Below are 27,053 nucleotides of genomic sequence, written 5' to 3' on the forward strand. Positions count from 1 at the left end.
CATAACCAGCCTACAGATGTGAGTGCTATAGGTTGCTAATCATTGTTGCAGGTAGCCTTAGAGTTCTTGGGAACAGGAATGATGGAGGTCAGCTTGAGAGATGTGGGGATTACAGACTGGGACAAGGTTGAAAATGAATATGCCTGCCAGCTGTTCTGCACATGCTCTGAGAACACGCCCTGGAATACCGTCCTCGCGGCCTTACGAGTGTTAACCTGATTAAAAACATTACTGATTATAAACATTGAGACCGTGTCTGTGCCTCGACCTAGGTTGGGCAAAACTAAACATGGCGGTGTTCGCCTTAGCAATCTCACAATCTCATAAAGACCTCCTCCATTCCTGCCATTATTGAAAGAGATCGTGATACCGCACATCTCAAAATAGAGCTACTTAATGTTAGATCCCTCACTTCAAAGGCAGTTATAGTCAATGAACTAATCACTGATCATAATCTTGATGTGATTGGCCTGACTGAAACATGGCTTAAGCCTGATGAATTTACTGTGTTAAATGAGGCCTCACCTCCTGGTTACACTAGTGACCATATCCCCAGTGCATCCCGCAAAGGCGGAGGTGTTGTACAGTCGTCTCAAATAAAACTGTGAAGGACCTCGGCGTTACTCTGGACCCTGATCTCTCTTTTGCGGAACATAATCAGGACATGTTTGTCCAAGGAACTTTTATCCATCTACGTAAACACTTGCAAAAATCAGTAACTTTCTATACAAAAAATTCTATCAATGCTTTTGTACTTCTAGTTTAGACTACTGCAATGCTCTACTTTTTGGCTACCCGGATAAAGCACTAAATAAACTTCAGTTAGTGCTAAATACGGCTGCTAGAATCCGACTAGAACCAAAAAGTTTTATCATATTACTCCAGTGCTAGCCTCCCTATACTGGCTCCTGTTAAGGCAAGGGCTGATTTCAAGGTTTTACTGCTAACCTACAAAGCATTACATGGGCTTGCTCCTACCTATCTTTCCGATTTGATCCTGCCGTACATACTTACACACTACGCTCGGTCACAAGACCCAGGCCTCCTAATTGTCCCTAGAAATTCTAAGCAAACAGCTGGATTCACGGCTTTCTCCTATAGAGCTCCATTTTATGGAATGGTCTGCCTACCCATCGTGAGAGACGCAGACTCGGTCTTAACCTTTAAGTCTTTACTGAAGACTCATCTCTTCAGTAGGTCATATGATTGAGTGTAGTCTGGCCCAGGAGTGTGAAGTGAACGGAAAGGGCTCTGAGCAACGAACCGCCCTTGCTGTCTCTGCCTGCCGGTTCCCTCTCTCCACTGGGATTCTCTGCCTCTAATCCTATTACGGGGTTGAGTACACTGGCTTACTGTGCTCTCCATGCCGTCCCTAGGAGGGGTGCGTCACTTGAGTGGGTTGAGTCACTGACGTGGTCTTCCTGTCTGGGTTGGCGCCCCCCCTTGGGTTGTGCCGTGCGGAGATCTTTGTGGGCTATACTCGGCCTTGTCTCAGGATGGTAAGTGGTGGTTGGATATATCCTCTAGTTGTGTGGTGGCTGTTGCTTTGGCAAAGTGGGGGGTTATATCCTGCCTTTTTGGCCCTGTCCCGGGTATCATCGGATGGGCCACAGTGTCTCCTGACCCCTCCTGTCTCAGCCTCCAGTATTTTATGCTGCAGTAGTTGTTGTGTCGGGGCTAGGTCAGTCTGTTATATCTGGAGTATTCTCCTGTCTTATCCGGTGTCCTGTGTGAATTTAAGTATGCTCTCTCTAATTCTCTCTTTTCTCTCTTTCTTTCTTTCTCTCTCTCGGAGGACCTGAGCCCTAGGACCATACCTCAGGACTAGCTGGCAGGATGACTCCTTGCTTCCCCAGTCCAACTGGCGTTGCTACTGCTCCAGTTTCAACTGTTCTGCCTGCGGCTATGGAACCCTGACCTGTTCACCGACATGCTACCTGTCCCAGACCTGCTGTTTTCAACTCTCTAGAGACAGCAGGAGCGGTAGAGATACTCTCAATGATCGGCTATGAAAAGCCAACTGACAATTACTCCTTGAGGTGCTGACTTGTTGCACCCTCGCAACTACTGTGAATATATTATTTGACTCTGCTGCGTCATCTATGAACATTTGAACATCTTGGCCATGTTCTGTCTATAATCTTCCACCCGCACAGCCAGAAGAGGACTGGCCACCCCTCATAGCCTGGTTCCTCTCTAGGTTTCTTCCTAGGTTTTGGCCTTTCTAGGGAGTTTTTCCTAGCCACCGTGCTTCGACACCTGCATTGCTTGCTGTTTGGGGTTTTAGGCTGGGTTTCTGTACAGCACTTTGAGATATCAGCTGATGTAAGAAGGGCTATATAAATCAYTTTGATTTGATTTGATACTCACGTCYGCCTTGGAGAGTGAGATTACCCAGTCCCCTGGGTCAGCAGTGGCCCTCATGCACGTTTGTGTGTGTGCGTATGTGTGTGTATGTGTGTCTGTAATAAAAAAAAGTCTGTAATACCTTCTCATTTGCTTAACATGTCAGGTATCAGCATGAAAGAAGAATGCTTTCCAGTAAAATGAGAAAGAGAGAGAGACAGAGATGCATCACTGACAATATTGCGTAAGCAGACTTGGACAGGGGGGAAAATGAGGGCATTGACGCACACAGAAGTAAAATGCGTCCATCGTGRGTCTGAGGAGTACCAAGGAGTTTTATCTTTGAACACTTGAGAGGAGTGGAACAGGTCCACATATGAGCTTTAAAAAATCCTATATTCCTCCTTCAYTTTACTTCCTGAATTGAAATGGAACTGACCCTGTCGCTAACCATGGGAGGCAGAGAACTTGACTGACATTAGTAGCCTATGCCCTATACCCTAGGGCAGGGGTATTCAACGCTTACTCTACGAGGCCGGAGCCTGCTGGTTTTCTGACCTACCTAATAATTCATTGCACACAGCTGATGTCTCAGGTCTAAATCAGTCCCTGATTAGAGGGGAACAATTAAAACAATGCAGTGGAACTGGCTTCAAGGTCCAGAGTTGAGTTTYAGGGCCCTAGGGGTTGATGAGTTTACATAATAACAGCTCACCACCAGACAAATGCAGGCAMGATTATGACTCAACCAATAGCCCCATAATCATACCATAATCAATGGTGGTCCAGTACCATGGGTATTCTGGACAACTAATCAATTGCGGTCAAACCTTCCCTTCTGTGAGCGCTGTAACAGAGGTTTGAAACTTCWAAATTACAGCCTCTTCAGTCTCTTTGGCAAAGAAAAGACGAATGGCAAAGAAGAACAGAATGAAGTCATCATCACATCYTCACACTCTTTGGTCCAACTCATGGCAGCCAGCTAATATACCCTCACATAGAATGTATGGTTGTATGGTTATCTTATGGTCAGTGATGGGGAAACACAGTACAACAGTAATTAGTGTTGATTAGGCCCAATGGAAACAACACTGTCCATCTCTGGCTGTCACAGGGAGTAACAAATGTTCCTGGATGTCATCAGATGTGGCAAGTCAAGCTTATGTAACAAAGCATTGTGAGATGTGCCAAGTTTCCTGTTGGTAGGCCAGGCTATGGAGTGTACCTTAGTTCGACTGGAGGCCTGCCTGTATARCCAAACAACCTCTAAAACTCAATATCCCAGTTCACATAAACACATCAACAGTGAAACACAAAGAGGCCAAGAGGGGAAGTAAGGAAGTATCAGTGGACATGTGGTTCACGTTGCTGCTCGTTTGTTGTGTTCCAACTTGAAATATACTTACTCCTGTCACTATATTAGACCTTATTGATTATGTTACCTGATTAATAAATGTATATGGTATGTCAATGAATGGAGAAGATGAACTTTTTGTATGGAAAGTTACTGTGAGAGAAAAGGGGAACAGCAAGTATGTTGAGTAAGTTGAACAGAAGGTCCCTTGTAAACATCACAGAGAAGTGACCTGATGAAGGGGAACCGCTACCAGACCGCTTAACATCTAGGCAGTTTGGAAAACAGATGGACAGTTCTGAGAAGTCACACASATAATCTCATCTTGACATACAGTATATATGCCTGTTTGATCATTGTACAAGTGTGTTTGCAGCTGAAGCATCCAGTGGGTTGAATAAACTTGGTTTGAGTTTTTTCTAGTTGTCCYTCTGAGTTCATCCTGTTTGTTCACGACCTATCAGTTGAATTGTTTGTTTTTGTCTTTTACATAACTGAGACTGTGTTAGCTCTGCGTTGGATATCTGGAGATCCTGTGATGAAACCAGGCCTGACAGCTAAAGCAACTGTACCTTGTTTTCAGATGTTGGCATTCAATCAGATTGCATAACATTTGGAGGGAAACAAAGTGTTGACTGACTACTCCTGAGKAACACCCTGGAGACAGTGAGATCCCAAACAGGTCATGAAACTGGCTCTCCGAGGTTCCCATATCCTGCACAGCACCYCTGAGTGATATACAGGCTTAAGACTTACCTTCAATAAAGGGATAGTTCGAGATTTTGTCAATTAAGCATTTGTTTCTACTTACCAAGAGTCAGATGAACTCAAGGATACCATTTTTGTCTCCGCGTGCAGTTTGAAGGAAGTTAAAGGTTGTTTATGATGCGATTGCTAACTAGCGGAAGTCTATGCCAAAATCTCAACCTATCCCTTTAAGACTTAAGAAKACCAATTTGGATCAGTACGCTGAGTAAAAACTCTGTCTGTACAATATCCATTATCAACTTTATTGAAATTKTATTTATAATGGAAAAAAAGTAGTTACTGATCGATACAAAAATAAACATGGACTTCTTTATCGAACATGAATCAATGTGCAAATTCATTKGTTTTCCAAAACACATACATTATTAAAAACATTCGTATGTAAGGTTCATACATTGTAAGTAAGGCTCATATGACTTCCACAACAACACAAGTTACACATAACACACCACAAACACACATATCTGAGTAATTATCATTTTAAAAAGTAGGATGATTCAAAGCTAGACGTTGCCGGTGGTAGTCTTTCATCAAACATGGTGGCGTAAGAGTTCTTGAGGAAGTCTACGTAGTTCTGAATGCTCTGCTTGTGGCTCTCTGATTTGTCCAGGCTGAGCTGCAGGTCCTTCAGACGCACCTCAAACTTCTTCTCAGCCTACACAAAGGAATCAATCCATTGAACSGAAAAATGTATGTATTTCTATTCTTTAAAATAAAAAAATTGTCTGATTGGCTATGGCATCAAAAAGTACTGTATTATCATTAGCTTTAAGGGATATGASAAACATCCTATGGTATGCAGTAGGTTATCGTAGGTGATCGTGTCTGATACTCACCAACTGATTGCTTTGTTTCATCTGTTTCAGCTCATTCTCTCTCCTGCTCTTCTCAGCCTCCAGTTCCAGGATTTTAGTCTGAAAGGAACTTTCTCTGGAAACAGCTTRGTCTTTCACATTGGACACCTTGGCATTAAAGAAATAGAGATGATGAGATGTATCAAAAAGTCAACCTCGACCTCTTGATACAAACTCAACTCCTAAAATACACTATCTTCAAATGGTTTCTGTGCCTTTCCATTTCCTTCTGGGAACCAGTCAAAAGTTTGGACACACCTACTCATTCAAGGGTTTTTCTTTATTTTTTTATAGAATAATTATGAAGACATCAAAACTATGAAATAACACATATGGAATCCTGTAGTAACCAAAAAATATATATTATATATTTAAGATTCTTCAAAGTAGCCACCCTTTGCCTTGATGACACTGTTGGCATTCTCTCAACCAGCTTCATGAAGTAGTCACCAGGAATGCATTTCAATTAACAGGTGTGCTTTGTTCATTTGTGGAATTTCTTTCCTTCTTAATGCGTTTGAGCCAATCAGTTGGGTTGTGACATGGTAGGGTTGGTATACAAAAGATAGCCCTATTTGGCAAAAGACCAAGTCCATATTATGGCAAGAAAAGCTAAAATAAGCAAAAAGAAATGACAGTCCATCATTACTTTAAGACATGAATGTCAGTCAATCCGGAACATTTCAAGAACTATGAAAGTTTCTTCAAGTGCAGTCGCAAAAACCATCAAGTGCTATGARGAAATTGGCACTCATGAGGACCGCCACAGGAAAGGAAGACCCAGAGTTACCTCTTCTGCAGAGGATAAGTTCATTAGTTACCAGCCTCAGAAATTGCAGCCCAAATAAATGCTTCACAGAGTTCAAGTAACAGACACATCTGTTCAGAGGAGACTGCGTGAATCAGGCCTTCATGGTCAAATTTCTGCAAAGAAACCACTACTAAAGGACACCAATAAGAAGAAGAGACTTGCTTGGGCCAAGAAACACGAGCAATGGACATTAGACCGGTGAAAATTTGTCCTTTGGTCTGATGAGTCCAAATTTGACATTTCTGGTTCCAACCGCCATGTCTTCGTGAGACGCAGAGCAGGAGAAGAGATGATCTCCGCATGTGTGGTTCCCACCGTGAAGCATGGAGGAGGTGTGATATTGCTTTGCTGGTGACACTGTCTGTGATTTATTTAGAATTCAAGGCACACTTAACCAGCATGGCTACCATCCCATCTGGTTTGCGCTTAGTGGGACTATCATTTGTTTTCAACAGGACAATAACACAACACACCTCCAGGGCTATTTGACCAAGAAGGATTGTGATGGAGTGCTGCATCAGATGACCTGGCCTCCACAATCACCTGACCTCAACCCAATTTAGATGGTTGGGATGATTTGGACCGTAGAGTGAAGGAAAAGCAGCCAACAAGTGCTCAGCATATGTGGGAACYCCTTCAAGACTGTTGGAAAAGCATTCCAGGTGAAGCTAGTAAAAATAAAGAAAAACCCTTGAATTAGTAGGTGTGTCCAAACTATTGATTGGTACTATATATATATATTTTTTRCCCCTCTCCCATATATATTTTATATTCTGAGCATTTACATTTGCTACTATACACATGATAGGTTTGAGTAAAACCATATGCTGAGCATATGAGCATGAAATARTGTCCACACTCTATATAATCCAGCAGCTGCTAACATACAGTACCTGTTGCCTGACGTCGGCCAGAGCGGCCTCCAGTTCTCTGTTGAGAGCCTGGCAGTCTGCTGAGCGCTGTTCTAGGTGCCTGCTGCTATAGCGTAAAGCGTCCTCCTGACCTGCCAGCCTACGGACCAGCCCCTGGTTCTCCCCTTGCAGCTCTTCCATCTGCCTTGAGGAATACACAACGATACTTGAAGAGCACCTATCTAGCTACATAAGGACTTCATAACACATTCATAACCTACACATATAACAGCCATCAGCATTGTATACACATTTCAGAATRCACCCTGGTCAGGTTTGAAACTTTTTTTTATTAAAAACAATACAATATATCTTCAATGTCACTAATGTACTTTGACATGAGAAATATAGAAGAATCTCATTTGAAAATACCACCTGTAATCAAATGGGAGCATGTATGAATTATGTCTAATGAGAGAAAGATAAACTTACTTTTGAAGAGCATCCACTTTCTGCTGTAGCTGTGAGTTAGCCTCATGGAMAGACTCTTTCATGTCCAATGACGATCTCATCTTCTCCCCTTGGCTCTCCACCTGGATGGAGAATAATCATTTCAGAATAATCATTTTCAGAATTGGGGTTAGTCAAAAAATMTACTCTTTGACTGAATATCTTACATGCTGCATGTATTTTCAATTAGTATTGAACACATGAATTGGGGTTCAAGCACATACAGTACAACAACACAAAGAGTTGTACAGATGCACTTAATTTGACACTGCTTCTCACAGCAGGAAAATAATCCTGCAGCAACAGGAAATGTGAATTATTATGGAGGTTATAATGAATGGACATTTTTGAAGGGGTTGATKKATTTTTTGATTGCGGAAATRAAGTCAGAAATTCTAAAGTGTAAATTACAAACTTTGGAAGCCTTTTTAAACCTTGAATACACTAAAATGTAAATGTCCTGCTGCTCAGGAATATTCTCTGCGACAACAGAGTGAACAAATTAAGATAGTAGATCTGTACCATGAAATGACTGGAATTACATTGGTTTATCAACTTATCAACACAGCACCCTCAACGCTACACAAAGGTAACATGAGCAACACTCAAAGGCAAGCATTGATTGAACAGTGCTGAAACATGAATAGAAACACATCTTAAATCAGTTGAAGGTGACCATCAAGGCTCTATATACAACTAACAGGGGCACATAGGGTTGCGACCTTACTTTCTTCCCACTGCAATCTGAGCACATTCAGTCACAAACCTTAACACCAAGTCAAAGCAGGACAGGGTTGGGATACACCATTATAACCATTGTGATTATAACACTATAAAAGGAAACCACATATAGGGTTTGACTGRCATCTGGTGGTTGGAAGTGGTAAACGGCCACATTCTACATACTGTACCGGACTCCAACAGCACTTATTTGCCCATCTACAGGTTACCATAGTCTTACTGCTAAATTGCACACCTTGACCTGCAGTTGTCTAATGGCCTCTGCCTTGTCTGCACATGTCTTCTCGGAGCGCTTCAGGTTGTCCTGGCACTCCGCAAGACTCTGCTCTGTGGCACTCAGTAACTCTGGGTACTCTTCCAGCTCCCTTACACACCCCTCCAGTTCCAGTCTCACCTGGGGTCCATGGGGGGAGGGGCGCGCCGGCCAGCAGGGCAGGGGCGCAGAGAAATGTTAATTACRGATTGGCCACACCTCTCTAAGTAGCTCTTACTGACTGGTCCACAACTGACAATACACCCATAGGAAGCTGGACACTCCCATTCACCACTGATGTGTATTTACACAGAGATAATCTTTTAAAGGCTTTCAGCAAACTGTGAGGCAAACAAATATCAAAAACACAGGATTCACATTCATTTTGATTTCACTGAACCAAATATTGTTTGTGTKWAACTATTTCAAGCAATTTGATTTTATTCTTACACATGTTGAATGGGCTATCTTTTTGCTTCAATTTCCAAAGGATGAAAACCAATTTAAGACAAAGCTCTTTACACTGAATGTAGCCAACAGAAGACTTTACCTTCTCCACTTCTGCCTCTCTTCCTTCTCTGATGTTCTCTGTTTCCCTCAGAACACTCTCCAACTTTATTCTCAGATCATCCACCTCCATTTGAAGCTCTGCCACCTGAGAGGTGTGCAATAACAGGTCAATAAAAACAGACAACTTCTACCTTACCTATGAATCTCTCAACGCATTTTTATAGGATTAGTAAGTATTGAAACTTGGATATGGGGGGGTGTGGGATCCCTGCCTGACTCTGATCCTGTTCTGCTTGGTCTTTCCTCTCCTGTAACATAGTGCTCTCCTCTTTCAGGGCTGCTTCAGAATGGACCAGCTGCAGTTCCAGCCCAGCGGTGGACGCCTAGAACATACATAAACCAATATAATCTTGAACACAACGGGAACAAATCACGCAATAATAATAATAATAATAATATACACTACCAGTTAAATGTTTGGACACACCTACTCATTCAAGGGTTTTTCTTTATTTMTACTATTTTCTAAATTGTAGAATAATAGTGAAGACATTAAAAACTATGAAATAAAACACATGGAATCATGTAGTAACCAAAAAAGTGTTAAACAAATCAAATACTTCAAAGTAGCCACCCTTTGGGGCGGCAGGTAGCCTAGTGGTTAGTGTTGGGCCAGTAACTGAAAGGTGGCTGGATCAAATCCCCGAGCTGACAAGGTACAAATCTGTCATTCCGCCCCTGAACAAGGKAGTTAACCCACTGTTCCCCAGTAGGCCATCATTGTAAATAAGAATTTGTTCTTAACCTAGTTAAATAAAGGTTATATTTAACAACAAAAAATACATGTTTTTTGCCTTGATGACAGCTTTGCACACTCTTATCATTCTCTCAACCAGCTTAATGAGGAATGCTTTTCCAACAGTCTTGAAGGAGTTCCCAAGTCAAACTAGTCTTGAAGGAGTTCCCAAGTCAAACCAGTCTGAAAGAGTTCCCAAGTCAAACTAGTCTTGAAGGAGTTCCCAAGTCAAACCAGTCTTGAAGGAGTTCCCAAGTCAAACCAGTCTTGAAGGAGTTCCAAGTCAAACTAGTCTTGAAGGAGTTCCCAAGTCAAACCAGTCTTGAAGGAGTTCCCAAGTCAAACCAGTCTTGAAGGAGTTCCCAAGTCAAACTAGTCTTGAAGGAGTTCCCAAGTCAACTAGTCTTGAAGGAGTTCCCAAGTCAAACTAGTCTTGAAGGAGTTCCCAAGTCAAACTAGTTTTGAAGGAGTTCCCAAGTCAAACTAGTCTTGAAGGAGTTCCCAAAGTCAAACTAGTCTTGAAGGAGTTCCCAAAGTCAAACTAGTCTTGAAGGAGTTCCCAAGTCAAACTAGTCTTAAGGAGTTCCCAAGTCAAAACAGTCTTGAAGGATTCCCAAGTCAAACTAGTCTTGAAGGAGTCCCAAGTCAAAACAGTCTTGAAGGAGTTCCCAAGTCAAAACAGTCTCTGAAGGAGTTCCAAGTCAAAACAGTCTTGAAGGAGTTCCCAATCAAAACAGTCTCAAGGATTCCCAAGTCAAACTAGTCTTGAAGGAGTTCCCAAGTCAAACTAGTCTCGAAGGAGTTCCCAAGTCAAACTAAATAAATAAATCAATAATTGTTGGGTGGTGCACACACAACTTCAAGGTATATATTGCTGTTTTATTTTCCTACCTTGAGGGTTGCGTTCTCAAGGCCAATGTTTCTGTTTTCAGCGTTGAGTTTTTCCCCTTTTAGCAGTAAGGCCTCATTTGCAGCAGCGAATTCATCTCTCTCTTTCTGCAGCTTCACAGTAATGTCTGCTATTTGGCTGTAATGAAACAACAATAAAAATCTAAATAAAATACAATTTTATGGGTCATGTACACATATTTTGCAGCAAAATGCTGATGTTTCTAGCTCCAACAGTGCAGTAATACCTAACAATTTTTTATTTATTTAACTAGACAAGTCAGTTAAGAAGCTTTATCTTGGCCAGGTCGCAGTTGTAAATGAGAACTTGTTCTCAACTAGCCTACCTGGTAAAAGAAAAAAATAACAAATTCTAATTTTCAATGACGGCCTAGGAACAYGGGGTTAACTGCCTCGTTCAGGGGCAGAACGACAGATTTTTACCTTGTCAGCTCGGGGATTCGATCTTGCAATCTTTCGGTTACAAGTCCAACGCTCTAACCACTAGGCTACCTGCTGCCCCACAATACACACAAATCCCCAAAATAAAAAGAAAGGAATTAAGAAAAAAGCAATTGCCGCTTGCCCAAATACTTTCTGTGAGGAGAAGATTTGAAAAGTAAAAAAAAAAATTATTATTTATTGCCTCAAGGACCTGGATTGACAATATGRCAGACTTTGTGTCCAGGACAAAAAATGAATACTAAGGCTTGAAATGACGTACCCTTTTAGCAGTCCTATCTGTGCATCAAGCTGTATTCTCTCATCTGTCTTCTGCTCCTGATGTCTCCTCCATGTGTCCCTCTCTGAATGAACCTCAGCCAGCTGAACATCCTACATGTAATAGAACATAACATAATGCACCTTACTGGCAGTGGCAATGAACTCACCAAGAACGGGATACCCAAGTCGTGTAAAGTAGGGGACACCGTAGCTAAAGTAAAAACTGTGTTCTTATTGGTTCCCAACATTACCCATACGTACTTTTCCCCTCAGCTTCGTGTAGCATTTATCCACAGCAGCTTCGAACCTCTCGGCCCTCTGTTTCTGGGAGCGGGTGGCCTTCTTCAGGACTTCTTTCTCCTGCGCTGCCTTCTCCAAAAAAACAGAGATCTCCCCCCTCAGACCATCTATCTCCAGCTCCTGTGCCGCCAACTGCCTCTCCAAACCCTGGAAAAAAGAGAGGGAACACGCACAGTGTTTAAGCTTTAAACATATCTACACACTAATTCCTAGCCTTTTTAAAACAAATAGGATTTCACTTATGGACAACGTCCATCTTGGATGGGTCGTAAATTAATATTGTCCACCATTCTTTGTGAAACAGAAATGKGTCTATTTTTTGCTCTTTCTTCCCAACCCTCCCAGACATCAGACACACAGGCTGGAAGCTTGATATTTACTGGAAATTGTGTATTGTGCTTCCTCTGTGTCTTATTCTACAGATAGAATGGCTTGTCCTTACTAAGTTCTCAAATGGGACAATAAAGTGATTGATATATTCATAGACTGATGCCTGAACTTGTGTGTTACCCGGAGCTGCACAGTGAGACGGTTGTTGTCGGCCTCCCTGCTGCGTAGCTGGCCCTGCAGGTGAGCACGTGTGGTCTCCACAGACTTGGTGGCATGGACCGCATTCTCTGTGTTCTCCTGTGGAGCATCAAAGCAGAAAGAGATGGTGTGAGGACAATGCCTTCATTTAATTTGTACCTTTGTCAATGTTTTATCATGTACAAATTGTGGTCATCGCTTGTGTATTTCATGTGAAATTAAAGCCCAATGCTAACCATTTCTTTCTTCCGCAAACCCATCAGTTCTTCTACCATTTGTTCTTTATCATTCAAATCTCCTTTCAAATGCTGGTGGAAACAAAATAACAACAAACATAAAAATAAAAAAAATCTTTCCCACAGTACAATTTTCATTTGAAATGACAAATGTGTATAGTGAACAGTAGCAGATGCTTTTCTATCCAAAGTGTCTTACAAATTTAGCACACAAGTTCAGTATATGTGGCCCATGCGGGTTTGAATCAAATCCCCAACTTTAATGTAGCTGGCATCATGTTTCAACCCACTGAGCCATACTGCACTGAATGACCCTATTATCTGCCAAGGGGAGCTTAACAAACTGGCAGACCTTATAAAATCTTAAGCCGTGGCACCGCTATGTCAACATTTCAAAGCGTTTCAARACAGGTCTGGAGTAATGTGTGAAGTTTTATTTTTTTCACCAAGGGAGAAGCAATTTACCAGATTATCACACTCAGCCTGTGTAAGCTTCTTCAGTAAGAGATCGATGTGTTTGTCTGTCTCCATTCGAGACGCCTAATACAGGAGACAAAAAGTGTAGTCAAATCATATGTTAATTTAAGAAGACAAAGTTGCAATAACCCTTTACTTTAGTGCTCAGGTATAATGCATTCTAATACTTGTCATAAGCATGACCCCCTTATAAATTGCTAGCTGACAGTCCTTCAAAGTAGTAATCATTAGCCATCAGATTAGAATTGCCAACCTCTGCATCCTTCAGATCTTGGAGTTGCTGTCGAACAGACTTGTTTATCCGTTTAAAAACCTCCAACTTGTCCAGTAGAAGGCCTCTCTGCCTTGACATCCGCCGGTTATCAGAAGCAGAGTGTCTTGAGTCCTTTGTAACAGAAGGATTAATTAAATTCTGCTTTTGACACCTTAAACATTGTAAACAAATTAAAGATGTTGATATCATGTTATGCCTCTCTTAAAATAAAGACAGGTGCACTGTCTGCACATCAACTGCAAAGGACTTCACGTACGGCAAAATCGCCCTCCAGTGTCTCCTTGAATGACATGAGCTGTATGGCTGCAGAATTGGCCGCTGCTTCGGCATCCATCAATGTTTTCAACAGGGGACTTTTGTCCATGGTTGCACCATAGTCTCCATAACTACATATAAAGAAAAGACAGAGAGAGGGTTAGAAATCAGTTGGATCCACACTTAGAGCTGTGTCTGTGCAGTGTTTCTCCCAAATGCAATCGTTTTATAATGTAGATGTATAGTGTATTTTTGTGATCCCTGACGCTCGGTCTGAACATTAACARGCATCACTTGCGGTTTTGGAAGCATAAGGACCTTATCTTTCATATCAGCTCAAAATAATTTTCAAATAACAATGTTAAATTAATACACAACTTGATAGGTTAGTGTTCCCACACGGCCATATCTCCATGTTACAGCGCTTGTTTACGGACAACAGACGGAAGACAGGAGGCGACCACCTGTGCTAATTAGTTATCTAGCTGTATGGATCTGTGCAAAACTGCTCGAGTAAGTGTATCTTTTTCATTTGAAGGATTCTTTCTTGATGATGAAAGATAGAGGCCATATGTTTTGAAAGCCGTATGGCAAGCAATGTTTATTGACGTTTCTAAATGTTAAAACACAGCATCAGGACAGAAGGAATGGTGCATCAGGACAGAAGGAATGGTGCATCAGGCCAGAAGGAATGGTGCATCAGGACAGAAGGAATGGTGCATCAGGACAGAAGGAATGGTGCATCAGGACAGAAGGAATGGTGCCCGAGAGGATGGCTGCCGTTTTACATGCTCCTAACCAACTGTGATATTTTGTTCGTTTTTTTGTTAGTTGATCAAGATTATCCTACCAGCGGGACATTAAAAACTGTAATATCTTATGTTTCACAGAGTCGTAGCTAAAAGATGACAAGGATAATATAGAGCTGGCGGGATTTTCCATGCACCGGCAGAACAGGGAAGCTACATCTGGTAAGACAAGGGGTGGGGGGTTGCCAAKTGTCCCGTATTAGTCYGGATGTCCCTTATATTGGGCTAAATTGGTTTGTCCCATACTGGACCTCRATTGTCCCGTAATGTCATCCAATCACAGTAAAGCGTAAACTCGCCAATTACTGCAAAGTAATTTCTGTTATTGTTCGGTCGGTTTGGCATATCAAGGATATATGGATAAACCTGCAAAAAAGAAAAGACTGTGGAGCTACAACAAACAATGTGAAGCAAAAAAGACGTGGGTTAAGCCCGTCAGTGGTGACTCGACAAAAGCTTTCTGTACTTTATGCGTTGGGAATTCTCAATTGGCCATGGAGGGGAGAATGACCTAACTCAGCATGCATCCACAGAAATGCACAAGGCCACGCTAGCTAAAGGTGCTAGCAATATCGGTGCATTCTTCGTGACGTCTACTGCGGAAAAACGGACAAAATTGGAAAACACCTCTCCGTTTACCAGTTATTGAGCAGTGCCAACAATCGCATTCTGAAAGCTAATTGCCCAGCTCACATAGCTCAWAATGCCTGCAAGCACGCCTGCAATCAGCTGTCAGTGGATATTGAGACAATTGTTTTACAGATCTACAGACACTTATCAGTATCTGCTTCCCGAAGAGAGGAACTGCGTGCATTTTTTGCCTTTGTTGACATTGAGTGGCGTGAAATTCTGCAACATGTTTGCACACGATGGCTCTCTCTTCATCCAGCTGTCGATCGTCTCCTGCGAAGCTGGCCAGCTCTTACATCAAACTTCAYGTCCCTTGGGGAGACCTGTCCTGTGGCACTGAAGAGTATTTTTGAGTATGAAGAAAAAGCAGAAGATGCTGAGATTTATCTGTGTTTTTTCCACAACGTGGGTGTCTTTTTGACCAACTCATAAAAAGCTGGAGGAAACAACGCTCTGCATCACAGATGTTTACGAGGAAGTCCAAAAGTTCAAAATGAAGATGCTTCAGCTGAAACAGGACAGTTTCTTTGGATACCAGACCAAGCAGCTGATGGACAAACAATTGTCAGCACAAAGGTCGAAGCAGCAACAGGACTTTGAAGTTCTATGACACTGTCATTACATACATTGACATGTGGTTTGATTTCTCACCAGAAAATGAAATGGTGAAACTGATCGGCCTCTATGAGGAGCTCTCCTTCACTGACCTGGAGCAGGTGGTGGTTGTCCTCAAAATTACAGAGACGGTCAGTATGGACCAACTCTATGAAGAGTTTTGTGCTAGCCGGGAGGAAATACAGAAAGCCAGGCAGGATACCACAAAATCCGCCAGTGAGAACTGGGTGGCAGTTTTCCAAAACCAAGGGAAAGCCAACTTGATCAACATGTTCAGGATTGTCTCATTTGTCCTCAGTGTGCCAGGCTGAAATGCCTTTGTAGAGAGGATTTTCTGTCTGATGACCATTAAATGGTCAGACTCAAGAAACAGATGTAGCACAGAGGCTCTGTGACAGAGCTGATCAAAAATGAACTTCAATATCTGTGAACTGTGAGTTGTCATGTAATGACTTCTCTCTGGCTATGCAAAAGGAGAAAGGACTGCTTGAATCAGTCAAGAGCAGCAAAAAATAAGTAGACTTGGTGAGTGACTCATGCCCCTCATTTCCTCTTTTGCATTTGAAAGGTTGTTTTTTCGCTGTAAAGGTCCAAATTGTGATTTCTTTGATAATTTATTTTGAGGGTTATGCACATAAGTTTACATAATGATACAGTTTAAGTAAAGCTATAGACAAAATTGAATATAGTGTAACGACCCTGGGTTTATAAGCGCGGAAATCGACCCTGCRGCACGAGCATGCTTTTGGGGCACAGTCGATAGCGCGCTGGACTTCGGGCTAGAAGGTCGAGGGTTCGAGACCTGCTCCCTGCTGTTTCATTACAATACAAATGTTTTGCCTTTCCAATTGAATAAGAATATGAATATACACTGTATATTCATTCACACAACACCATACCCATACCGCCGTGGCACCGTGCACTGGCATGTCACCTTTTGTCCCTTATTTGGTAGTGAGAAAGTTGGCAACCCTAGGTGGTGCGCGATGTCTAATATTAAAGAAGTCTCGAGGTATTGCTCGCCTGAGGTAGAGTACCTTATGATAAGCTGTAGACCAAACTATCTACCAAGAGAGTTCTCATCTATATTATTCGTAGCCGTCTATTTACCACCACAAACCGATGCTGGCACTAAGACAGCACTCAACCAACTCTATAAGGCCATAAGCAAACAAGAAAAATATCATCCAGAAGCGGCGTTCCTAGAGGCCGGGGACTTTAATGCAGGCAAACTTAAATCTGTTTTACATCATTTCCACCAGCATGTCACATGTGCAACCAGAGGTAAAAAAACTCTAGACCACCTTTACTCCACACACAGAGATGCATACAAAGCTCTCCACCGCCCTCCATTTGGCAAATCTGACCCTAATTCTATCCTCCTGATTCCTGCTTACAAGCAAAAAATAAAGCAGGAAGCACCAGTGCCTCGGGCAATAAAAAAATTGTTCAGATGACACGGATGCTACGCTACAGGACTGTTTTGCTAGCACAGACTGGAATATGTTCCTGGATTCATCCAATGGCATTGAGGAGTATACCACCTCAGTCATCGGCTTCATCAATAAGTACATCACCGACGTCGTCCCGACAGTGACCATACGTACATATCCCAACAAGAAGCCATGGATTACAGGCAACATCCGCATCAAGGCTAGAACTGCTGCTTTCAAGGAACGGGACACGAATCCGGACGCTTAAAAGAAATCCCGCTAGGCCCTCAGATGAACCATCAAACAAGCAAAGTGTCAATACAGGATTAAGCATGTGACAAATAAAGTTTGATTTGAAGTTCAGATAAGGCAGTGGTGGGCGAAGCTAATGGCTGAGAACTGTAGGGAGAAGGCAGAATGCCGCCTAGAGATTTCGAGAGCGAACTATCCCCTAAACAAAACTGTGGCCCATAGATCTCACTAGTTGCTCTCCATCTCAGGGGTTTTAGTGTAGACGCTGCTGCGTATCCTGCTCCCTCTCCCATGCTCTGAGACGCCATCTAGCTCATCGTCTAAAGAGTCCTGGAAGGGATCCTCAGGAGACATGGCTCTCATTTCTGCAGGGGGATGAAAGAGGACTATAGGTGTTAGTCTTACAGTTTTCCCATAATCACATTTACATTTTCTAATAAAAGACACTAGACAACTGTAATGACAAGGAAATTCTGAACATGATTGATGCACTGACACAATATGATATGAGAAGATATACACAGACAATACCAGACAAGTGTATTGCAAGTATAGCTAGAATTGTAGKTAACTAACAGGTGTCATACATGGAAATTGTCCAAGGCAACATTTACCTGTTCTACTTCTCAATCAATTACTATCTCCTCTACAAACGACCCTGTACTGTCACTGATTATTAGGCTACAACCAGTGCTTGTTCTTTTGACCATTAGCTATTAGCTGAGCTGATCCATTTTGACCTTCAGAGCCAAGGAACAGTAGTTAGCTAGCTACACAAGCTATGGTATCTGGATACCGTATGCTAGCTGAGTTAGCTAGCAAAGGCCAGTTAGTTAGAATTACTAAGATGAAACGCAAAATCAAACCGAGTTTAGGTGATGAGGTAAGAAACATCTATGACCAAGACGTATCTAGCTAAATTGGTAAGGTGAGATTTCAAATTAAATTTATTTTTTACCTTCATTCACTTTCGTGCCTCTTGTCTTGATGGAAACCCTTGTCTTGTGCTACTGTACTGTAAGATGCTTGGCGTTCGTTGCATCCATTGGTTGATTTGAGTCCCGCCTTTTTACTCGCGATAAGTGATTGGCTGAGYCATTGGGCATAAAGGCGTAACGTAAACAAACCCTACTAGAGCGTGGTTCTTAGCTAAATCAACCAAACAATGGTTGTTCGGGGTTTAACCCAGTGCTTCTCAATTATTTTCCGTTACGCCCCCCCCTAGGCAGAAGTAAACATTTCGCGCCCCCCAACGACTCTAAATGGTATAATTTGTCTATAAAATTGTTATAAGTACACCTCTGCATAACATTGTATCCTTATTAACATTAAAGAAAAKGAAAAAAGAAAGAAATATAGATCAACTTACAACAAAGAATAACTTTATTAACATTGTTTTTTAGTCTGTAACAMAAAATACTTAAAAGTGCATCAATTTGCCGGAAATGTTAAAAAAAAATCAAGCCTTATTTAAACTAACATTTTTTGACCATTTGATTCTGAAAAATAAAATATAATCAATAAATAATAAAAAATTCAAATTGATCAGCAACATTAACTCAGGAGCACAATATATTAAATACTTTGACCTATAAAACAATTTGTGCTGATTTTTAAAAATCAAAATGAGGAAGTCAGGATTAATGGCTACAATGAGCACGTTTTGCAGAGCACAGCTTTTCGAAGCGGGGTTTGAAGCATGATACTGCAACTCTCAACTCCTGCTCAATGTTTAGCTGGGACCTGATGACAGCGACCATGTCTAATGCTGCAGGCAGTATCAGCTCCTCTGCTATGGAGTGGTTTTTTTTGCACTGAGCAATTTGGTACGCCACCTTATATGATGCTAACAGTGCTCGCTGGTTTACTGAAGTAGCATTCACAAAGCGGGACGATTGTTGGCAATATTCGGCACGTTTTCGCTGAAAAAACTCAAGCAGCTTATCAGCGTGATTGGGGTGTAATGTCTTTAAGTGACGCCTTAATTTATTTGGCTTCATGTTGTCCGCTGCCAACATTTTTAGACACAGTAAACATACCGGTCTTTCCTCGTCTCCCACCGTAGTCACAGTGAAGCCAAGCGCTACATACGCGTCGTCATATTTCCTCGTCTTAGCTTTCGGGAGACTTACGTTTGTCTTATCTCCGTCTTCTCTCCGCCTTTCTTTTCATCGCTGTTAAATATTTTTCCATGGTGTCTCTTAATAAGGGTTTGTTATCTGCACTTCATATCTCCTGCTCTTGTTCGGTGCCAAAAAAAACATGTTCCCCGGGGTCACACGCGCCCCCCACTATTTGAGAAGGACTGGTTTAACCCATCCACATGCATCCACATGCATCCACATGCATGAAATAAATATTACATCATTAACAAAATATTTTGAGTAAAACCGAAATGAAAAAAATCAACAACAAAGTAATTAAACTGGAACAACAAAGTAATGAACATGTGTAAATGAAACTGCACGGGATTCAAAAGCTGGACAGTAAAGTCACGTGACATTCAAGTTTGGAACGGACCGTTTTGATTGGACGAAGCACTTTTACAAGTTTCTCTTCTCAATTTTCGATTAAGTCATAACTAACTTACCTAGTTATCGAAGAGAGTGCACACGTTTTGGTTATATTCTGAACCGTACATTTGTTTGGCATGGAGGTCATATCTCTTGACGAGGAGCTTCTTTGCGCCGTCTGCCGTGACATATTTGTCGAGCCTGTGACTTTGCCGTGCGGTCATAATTATTGTGAAGGCTGTGTGAAGCAGTTGAAAAGATCTGCGGTGAAAGTCGAAAACATCAATGCCGAGYGTGGATTCGAGAGACTGTGTATATGTTACACCTGTCCTCTTTGCCTTGCACCTTGCGATTCAACGTTAAACTTGAAAAATAACGTGGTACTTAACAACATAATTGAAAAGTACCACAGTAAACGTGCAAGCGGTGTCGACTGCACTGTCTGCAAAGGTGATCAGAGGATGTTCGCAGAAAAGAGTTGCGTCACCTGCGAAGAGTCATATTGCACCGTCCACATCATACCACACTTGGAGAACGCTGTACTGCGCCAACACGTTCTGGTGAGCCCGATGGGCGACACTAGCAGASTCTGCAAAGAGCACGGGAAGGAACAGGAACTTTACTGCGAGACAGACCAGACCCCCCTGTGTGCCTACTGCATGCTACCTGCGGAGGCCAAGCACAGGGATGGGCACAACGTCGTGAAACTGGCAGATGCGCTGGATACTTTAAGGGTGAGGTGGTGTCTCATATTTTCATTTTGGTCACTTGTGCATTCATGGAAGATACTTTGAGTTTGCGCTATTTTCAGAAAATCAATTAGAATGCATCTTGTTAATTGGTAAATCACTAATTAATCAATYGTATGTCTTTAATTGTTTTGATAGGGGAACTGTCAAGTCAAACTTCAGGGTATTAAAGAGAGGCTGACTGAAGTAAAGAATGGCCTGGCAAAAATTGATGAAGCTGCTTCGTGTTCCAAGGTAACACAGATCCTATCATGTTGACTATGTCAGCAAGAAAATTAACCCAAACCCCACATGATAGGAATTAGGCAAATGTTGATGCGCCCCTCACCACTTCCGTTAAACTAGTCTGAATAGTGAGTGCATGTAGTGGCAGACTTATTAGACAACTAACACGGAACCCAAACCGGCTGCGCGTGTGCGCCATCGTGCATACATTTATTTTGTCCCCCTACACCAAACGCGATCACGACACGCAGGTTAAAATATCAAAACAAACTCTGAACCAATGACATTAATTTGGGGACAGGTTGAAAAGCATTAAACATTWATGGCAATTTATATTGCACTTGCTAGCTAATTTGTCCTATTTAGCTAGCTTGCTGTTGCTAGCTAATTTGTCCTGGGATATAAACATTAGGTTATTTTACTTGAAATGCACAAGGTCCTCTACTCCGACAATTAATCCACACATAAAAATTGAATAATTTCTAGTCAGCTCTCATCCTTCCAGGCTTTTTCATCATTTAACTTATATGGTGATTGGTATCTAAACTTTCATAATAATACCATGACAACCGGCAACACTTCGTCTTTCAATCACCCACGTGGGTATAACCAATGAGGAGATGGCACGTGGGTATAACCAATGAGGAGATGGCACGTGGGTACCTGCTTCTATAAACCAATGAGGATATGGGAGAGGCAGGACTTGCAGCGCGATCTGCGTCAGAAATAGGAATGACTTCTATTTTAGCCCTTGGCAGCAACGCAGACGCTTGTTGGCGCGAGCAGTTTTGGTGCAATAAATGAATACCATAGATTCATAAATTTATTTTGCAATGCTCGCGACGTGAGCAGTGTCGTCAGCGTTGCAATAAATGTATGCGCGCAGCCGGTTTGGGTTCCGTGTAAGGCAATTGCCTGGGGCCTGACATCAGGCAGCCTCGTGTACTTGGCATAACTAATGTATTATTAAACAAAATTATCTTGCAATCCTACTCCACTTGAGGTCCTACTTCACTCGTGAATAATCTCCCTGGTGTGCTATTATAGTGCTTGTGACAAATGGATTGGTGTCTGTTTTCCTCCTCCGAATTTGTCTCTAGATATTGAACGACTTCACTATTACGACCCCATGCCTGAAAGCTATGACTGTTTTTGAGACACAGGCCTATGTGTCTTCCGCTTCCTTCTGACGCTCACATGACGCGCAATCATTACACTCACACTGCTTACGAGCGTCTGCATAGCCAGGCTCTAAAATAGAACTTAGTTCTATTTGTGATGCTTGATGCACTGCAAGTCCCGCCTCTCCTWTCTCCTCATCGGTTTTTAGGAGCATATACCCATGTGGGTGATTGAAAGATGAACTGAGGTCCACACTCCAGTCCAGTTGGTGGTGGTAATGCACCTTAAAGTTCTTTGCCAACTGCCATATAAAGTCCAAAAAAGAAGAAGCGGTAGAGATTACTAGAAACCACCTCGGTTTACCATTTTATCTGTGGATTAATTGTCGAAGTAGAGGACCTGGTACAGTTCAGGTAAAATAACAACCCAATGTTCATATCCCAGGACAAATTAGCTAGCAACAGCAAGCTAGCTAAATTGCCATAATTGTTTGCTTTTTGACCMGTCCCCAAATTAATATAGTTGGTTCTGATTTTTCAACCTGCGTGTCTTGATCGTGTCTGATGTGTGTGTGGACAAAATCAACATGTGTGCGAGCGGTCTGGTCAGCATGTTARTGTGCATTATTTTCAATTGTGGTTTTGTCACACATTTCTACACTCATCTCCTTTGCATACAATTATTAACTATGCTCTTCCCTGATGCATTTCAGTCATGTTGTGGTGCAAATATTTGTTTTACTCCTTCCCCATATTCAAGTCATTTGCCATATTTTCCTTTTTAGCCTAAAGAAACATAACTTGGTTGCAGTTTGTATCTGTGCTAGAATTGTTAAAGTCCATAAAATATCAGTATTGTCTATTGCATAGGAAAACAACAGATATAGGTATTGGCACAGAATCCCTAACTTGAAAGTGTAAAACAGACAATATGTACYCGAACAAAAATATAAATGCAAACATTTCAGAGTTTACTGAGTTACAGTTCATATGAGAATCTGTAAATTGACCTGTATTAGGCCCTAATCTAGGGATTTCACATGACGGAATAGATATGCATATGTTGGTCACAGATACCTTTAATAAAAGGTAGGGGCGTGGATCAGAYAACCAGTCCGTATCTGGTGTGACCACCATTTACCRCGTGCAGCGCGACACATCTCTTTTGCGTAGAGTTGACCAGGCTGTTGATTGTGGCATGTTGTCCCACTCATTTTCAATCAGTTACGTGACAGGTATGTCGGCCATGGAAGAACYTGGACYCTTTCAGCATCCAGGAATTGTGTACAGATCCTTGCGACATGGGGCTGTGCATTATCATGCTGAAACATGAGGTGATGGCGGCAAATGACTGGCTCGACAATGGGCCTCAGGATCTCATCACGCTATCTCTGCATTCAAATTGCCATCGATAAAATGCAATTGTGTTCGTTGGCCATAACTTATGCTTGCCCATAATAACCCTACCACCATGGGGAACTTTGTTCACAACGCTGACATCAGCACGACGCCATACACGCTGTCTGCCATCTGTCCGGTACAGTTGAAATCGGGATTCATCTGAAGAGAACACTTCTCCAGCATGCCAGTGGCCATCGAAGGTGAGCGTTTGCCCACTGAAGTCGGGTACGACACCAAACTGCAGTTAGGTCAAGACCCTGGTGAGTACAACAAGCATGCAGATGTGCTTCCCTGAGACTGTTTCTGACCGTTTGTGCAGAAATGCTTCAGTTGTTCAGTTTCATCAACTGTCCGGGTGGCTGGTCTCGGATGATCACGCAGGTTAAGAAGCTGGATCTGGGTGGCTGGTCTCGGATGATCACACAGGTTAAGAAGCTGGATCTGGGTGGCTGGTCTCGGATGATCACGCAGGTTAAGAAGCTGGGTCTGGGTGGCTGGTCTCGGATGATCACGCAGGTTAAGAAGCTGGATCTGGGTGGCTGGCGTGGTTACACGTGGTTGAGGCCATTTGGACGTGCTGACGTTCTCTAAAACATGATGTTGGACGTGGTTTTTGGTAGAGAAACAAARATTAAATTKTCTGGCAACGGCTTTGGTGGACATTCCTGCAGTCAGCAAGACAATTGCATGCTCCCTCAACTTGAAARGTCTGTGGCATTGTGTTATGACAGAACTGCACATTTGATTGTCCTCAGTGCAAGGTGCACCTGTAACGATCAGGCTGTTGAATCAGCTTCATATGCCACACCTGTCAGGTGTATGGATTACCTTGGCAAAGGAGAAATACTGACTAACAGGGARGTAAACCATCTGTTTACAATCTTTGAGAAATAAGCTTTTTGTGGGATCTCTGGGATCTTTTATTTCTGCTCATGAAACATGGGAGCGGCAATTTTTTTTATTACTGCCTTTTTTCTTGCCTGCAAATTGCTTTTGGTGAACAAATCTGTCTGAAAATGTTTCAATCTGTGCGGGACTCCATTGAACTTTTGAAATCCTGACGTAGCCCTCGAGTCAAAATTATTGCCCGCCCTTGTTCTGTGGCAACGCAAATACCTTTTAGTAGTGAGGGGCATTTTAATTATTCTTCTTTCACTTAGAAGAGCTGGCTCCAAACAGCTCTTTGTTCAGTAGCCATGATTGTTAAATAGACATGGGCGGGGGCCTAAYACTGGCTTCTGCCTGGGGCCTCCAAGTCAATAACTCCGCCCCAGCGTGACTGCAGCATTTGTCTGGTTTAACCAGGCTACACCTCTGACGGTCACCCATTTTTATAACAGGCCAGTCTGGAGAGGCAGCAAATTGAGTGCACAGCCTTCCTGCGCAGAATCAAGCTGTTCCTTGAGTTTGAGGAGCAGGCGTGGCAGAAGAGGTTCTCTGTGGACATGGTGCAGGAGAGCAGGACCGGGAAGCAGCGGACAGAGGGGCTGAGGAGGCTGCAGGACAGGCTGACACAGGCACAGGACACCCTGCTGAAGACTCAGACCATCAGTGACCCCCTGGTGCTGCACCAGGTAGAGCACAAGCATGATTAGGGCATAATAACATTTTTAAAAGAAAGACTGAACGCTGACGTGAAACAATGGTGAGCACAGCATTGTCTGGTTTGTCCAGGCTAGGAGTGTACTGGGACGTAAATCTAAATGAGAGTTGAAATTCGGCACCACAAATAACAAAAACGGTAGTCAGCGCACCCAGTGCCGCTTATGCTAATAATCATTTAATTAAGCGTATGGCTACATTTCATAATGATTTATTTTAACTGTTCGATTTAATTTCATTAAACAGCTCTTGAAGAATGAGGAGTGGTAAGTTGAAATTATTTTTATGACTGAATTATAGCTGAAGACACCCACAAACAGTTCCCTCAAAGTAGAATAATTTAATGTCATGCCAGCACCACAGTATTTGACAAATTTCTTTACAAGTATGTAAATAATTGGCGCAACAGACTGTACATATGCTACACATTATGTTCATCTCGCTAAATTCTGAACTTTAGTGATCTTAAATTTCCCCGTTGCAGGGCAGACCTGCTTCAAAGGGATGTTTGTTCCCGTCAGATGGAGAAGCTCAGTAATTGGAGTGGAACCAAGCTTGTGGCTTCATCTAGAATCACCCCCTTATTCCAGACTCTCCAGAAAACATTTCAAGGTACTCCGTCTCCATGAAGAGCAGTTAACACAAGTTAAAAAATATATAATTATTAGCTGAATATTGAACCAATCAGTCTATCTGAGCATTCACACAACTATAGTACATTAGAAACCTATTGTGTTTTTGGCCAGCTAATTGTTCCTGTCAGCCATTTTAAAGTAACATTTTGGCTCGTATCTCTAATATTATGTCTCTGTAGGAGATGTCATTTTATTTGCTGAATTAAGTGCCCACCCCAAACTGAAGTTGGACCCTGACTCTGGCTCTGTGTGGGTGACTGAGGAGGACCAGCGACATGAGGAACCATGTTACCTGGATCGGCCTTACTGTGTGATGGGAGTCATTATCTCCTCCAAGGGTGTGCACAATTGGGAGGTGGAAGTAGAGGGGCTCTCCTCTTGGGCCCTCGGTATAGCCTTCCTTGGCCCATACCAGATAGCGGTGACCTGCAAGCTCGGCACTGATGACCAGTCGTGGAGTCTGAGTTACAGCAAGAGCAAGCAGCAGTTCTCTGCCCAGCATGACTGGCTGGCATTTGCGTTCCATGCACCGGACTCCAACCCACCCATACGGATCGGGGTCTTTCTGGATGTGGACAGTGGAATCCTGAGCTTCTACGATGCAGTGAGGATGACGTGTCTCTACACTTTCTACTGTAACCTGGATCAGGACTCAGCCAGCCAAACTTACCTCAGACCAGCCTTCTGCCCAAGGCTGAAGGAGGATGACCAGCCACTGTCGACTAAGCCAATGAGGGTGCTGCGCCCAGTCTCAAACCTTTAGGCACTACAACCAATGACATCCTTCACACTAATAGTTGCACTAGCAGCTAGCTAACATACTTTTCTTTTTGTTCCAAATGCTTAGTTTGAACCACTCACCATTGATTGTGTTTGAAATMAAGAAAATATGGAGAACCTGTTTCTATGTTTTTGTAAAGCCGCTCAAACTGTTACCCAGCTTAAAATGATGCTACAGTTTGGCAAAATCACTAAATGTAGTAAGTTGTCTGAGCCTTTGAATGTCTTGTAAGCGAACTAATTTAGATAAATATATGCAGTGTGCATAACATCTGAGCATCAGCAATGTATTGTGCCTTTTTCTACATGTTTCCTACCAGAATAGACTACCAAATCTACAAATGCTTATTGACAAGTGTTTAGTTTCTATTTCTTGTGGTCCTCTGTTGGATTGTTTCTCTAACACTGCATTAAAATAACTTGGTCCTATTATCATTGTATTGTTYTGATGGCAGCATTTTATAATTGTTTAATAAAATAAATATAAACGTTACCGTATCTGCGATTTACTTCCTGGTTCTGGTCGCAGTCCTATAATTGTTAAACAGCAGTAGGTTACTGCTATCTCCCGACATAGCTGGCATTCTCGCACGTCATCAGCCTATCAAGCTGCTGGACAATGTCTGGGGCTCACCAACTTCCAACGGACAGGAACAGGACACACAAAGGTCTGAGCACTGTCTTGAAGTCAACCAATGATATGCATTCTTAGGCCTATTATATAAAAATGTGCAGCTGGAGACAGTATGGTTGGGCAAAAAATTGTCAAATTGAGCACCATCATTATCCTTTAAAAAAAAATTCAACAGAATA

General features: G+C 42.4%; 2 protein-coding genes across 8 annotated transcripts; one reads left to right on the forward strand and one right to left on the reverse strand.

Annotated features, from left to right (window-relative positions):
* Positions 1-4,689: 4,689 nt before the first annotated feature.
* On the reverse strand, positions 4,690-19,894 carry LOC111956773 (outer dense fiber protein 2). 6 transcript variants are annotated; one of them, XM_023977358.1, is made up of 17 exons: positions 19,805-19,894; positions 18,173-18,304; positions 17,444-17,579; positions 13,477-13,606; positions 13,200-13,331; positions 12,935-13,009; positions 12,470-12,541; positions 12,216-12,332; positions 11,667-11,852; positions 11,407-11,516; positions 10,686-10,821; positions 9,271-9,381; positions 9,039-9,143; positions 7,477-7,577; positions 7,027-7,189; positions 5,305-5,430; positions 4,690-5,123 (listed from the first exon to the last, which is right to left on the reverse strand). In XM_023977358.1, the coding sequence occupies exons 3-17, from the start codon at positions 17,575-17,577 to the stop codon at positions 4,944-4,946; spliced, it is 1,878 nt and encodes a 625-aa protein (XP_023833126.1). In that variant the 5' UTR covers positions 17,578-17,579; positions 18,173-18,304; positions 19,805-19,894; the 3' UTR covers positions 4,690-4,943. The 6 variants fall into 6 exon arrangements, with proteins under 6 accessions (XP_023833126.1, XP_023833128.1, XP_023833127.1 ...); XM_023977360.3 differs by lacking the exon at positions 19,805-19,894 and adding an exon at positions 19,254-19,671; XM_023977359.2 differs by lacking the exon at positions 19,805-19,894 and adding an exon at positions 19,347-19,484.
* LOC111956775 (tripartite motif-containing protein 75) lies at positions 19,865-26,733 on the forward strand. 2 transcript variants are annotated; one of them, XM_023977363.2, is made up of 6 exons: positions 19,865-20,461; positions 20,615-20,710; positions 24,564-24,797; positions 25,072-25,091; positions 25,310-25,437; positions 25,640-26,733. In XM_023977363.2, the coding sequence occupies exons 1-6, from the start codon at positions 19,865-19,867 to the stop codon at positions 26,221-26,223; spliced, it is 1,659 nt and encodes a 552-aa protein (XP_023833131.1). In that variant the 3' UTR covers positions 26,224-26,733. The 2 variants fall into 2 exon arrangements, with proteins under 2 accessions (XP_023833131.1, XP_023833132.1); XM_023977364.2 differs by lacking the exon at positions 20,615-20,710.
* Positions 26,734-27,053: the final 320 nt, after the last annotated feature.

Source organism: Salvelinus sp. IW2-2015, linkage group LG32, assembly GCF_002910315.2.
Source record: "Salvelinus sp. IW2-2015 linkage group LG32, ASM291031v2, whole genome shotgun sequence".
Taxonomy (NCBI): domain Eukaryota; kingdom Metazoa; phylum Chordata; class Actinopteri; order Salmoniformes; family Salmonidae; genus Salvelinus; species Salvelinus sp. IW2-2015.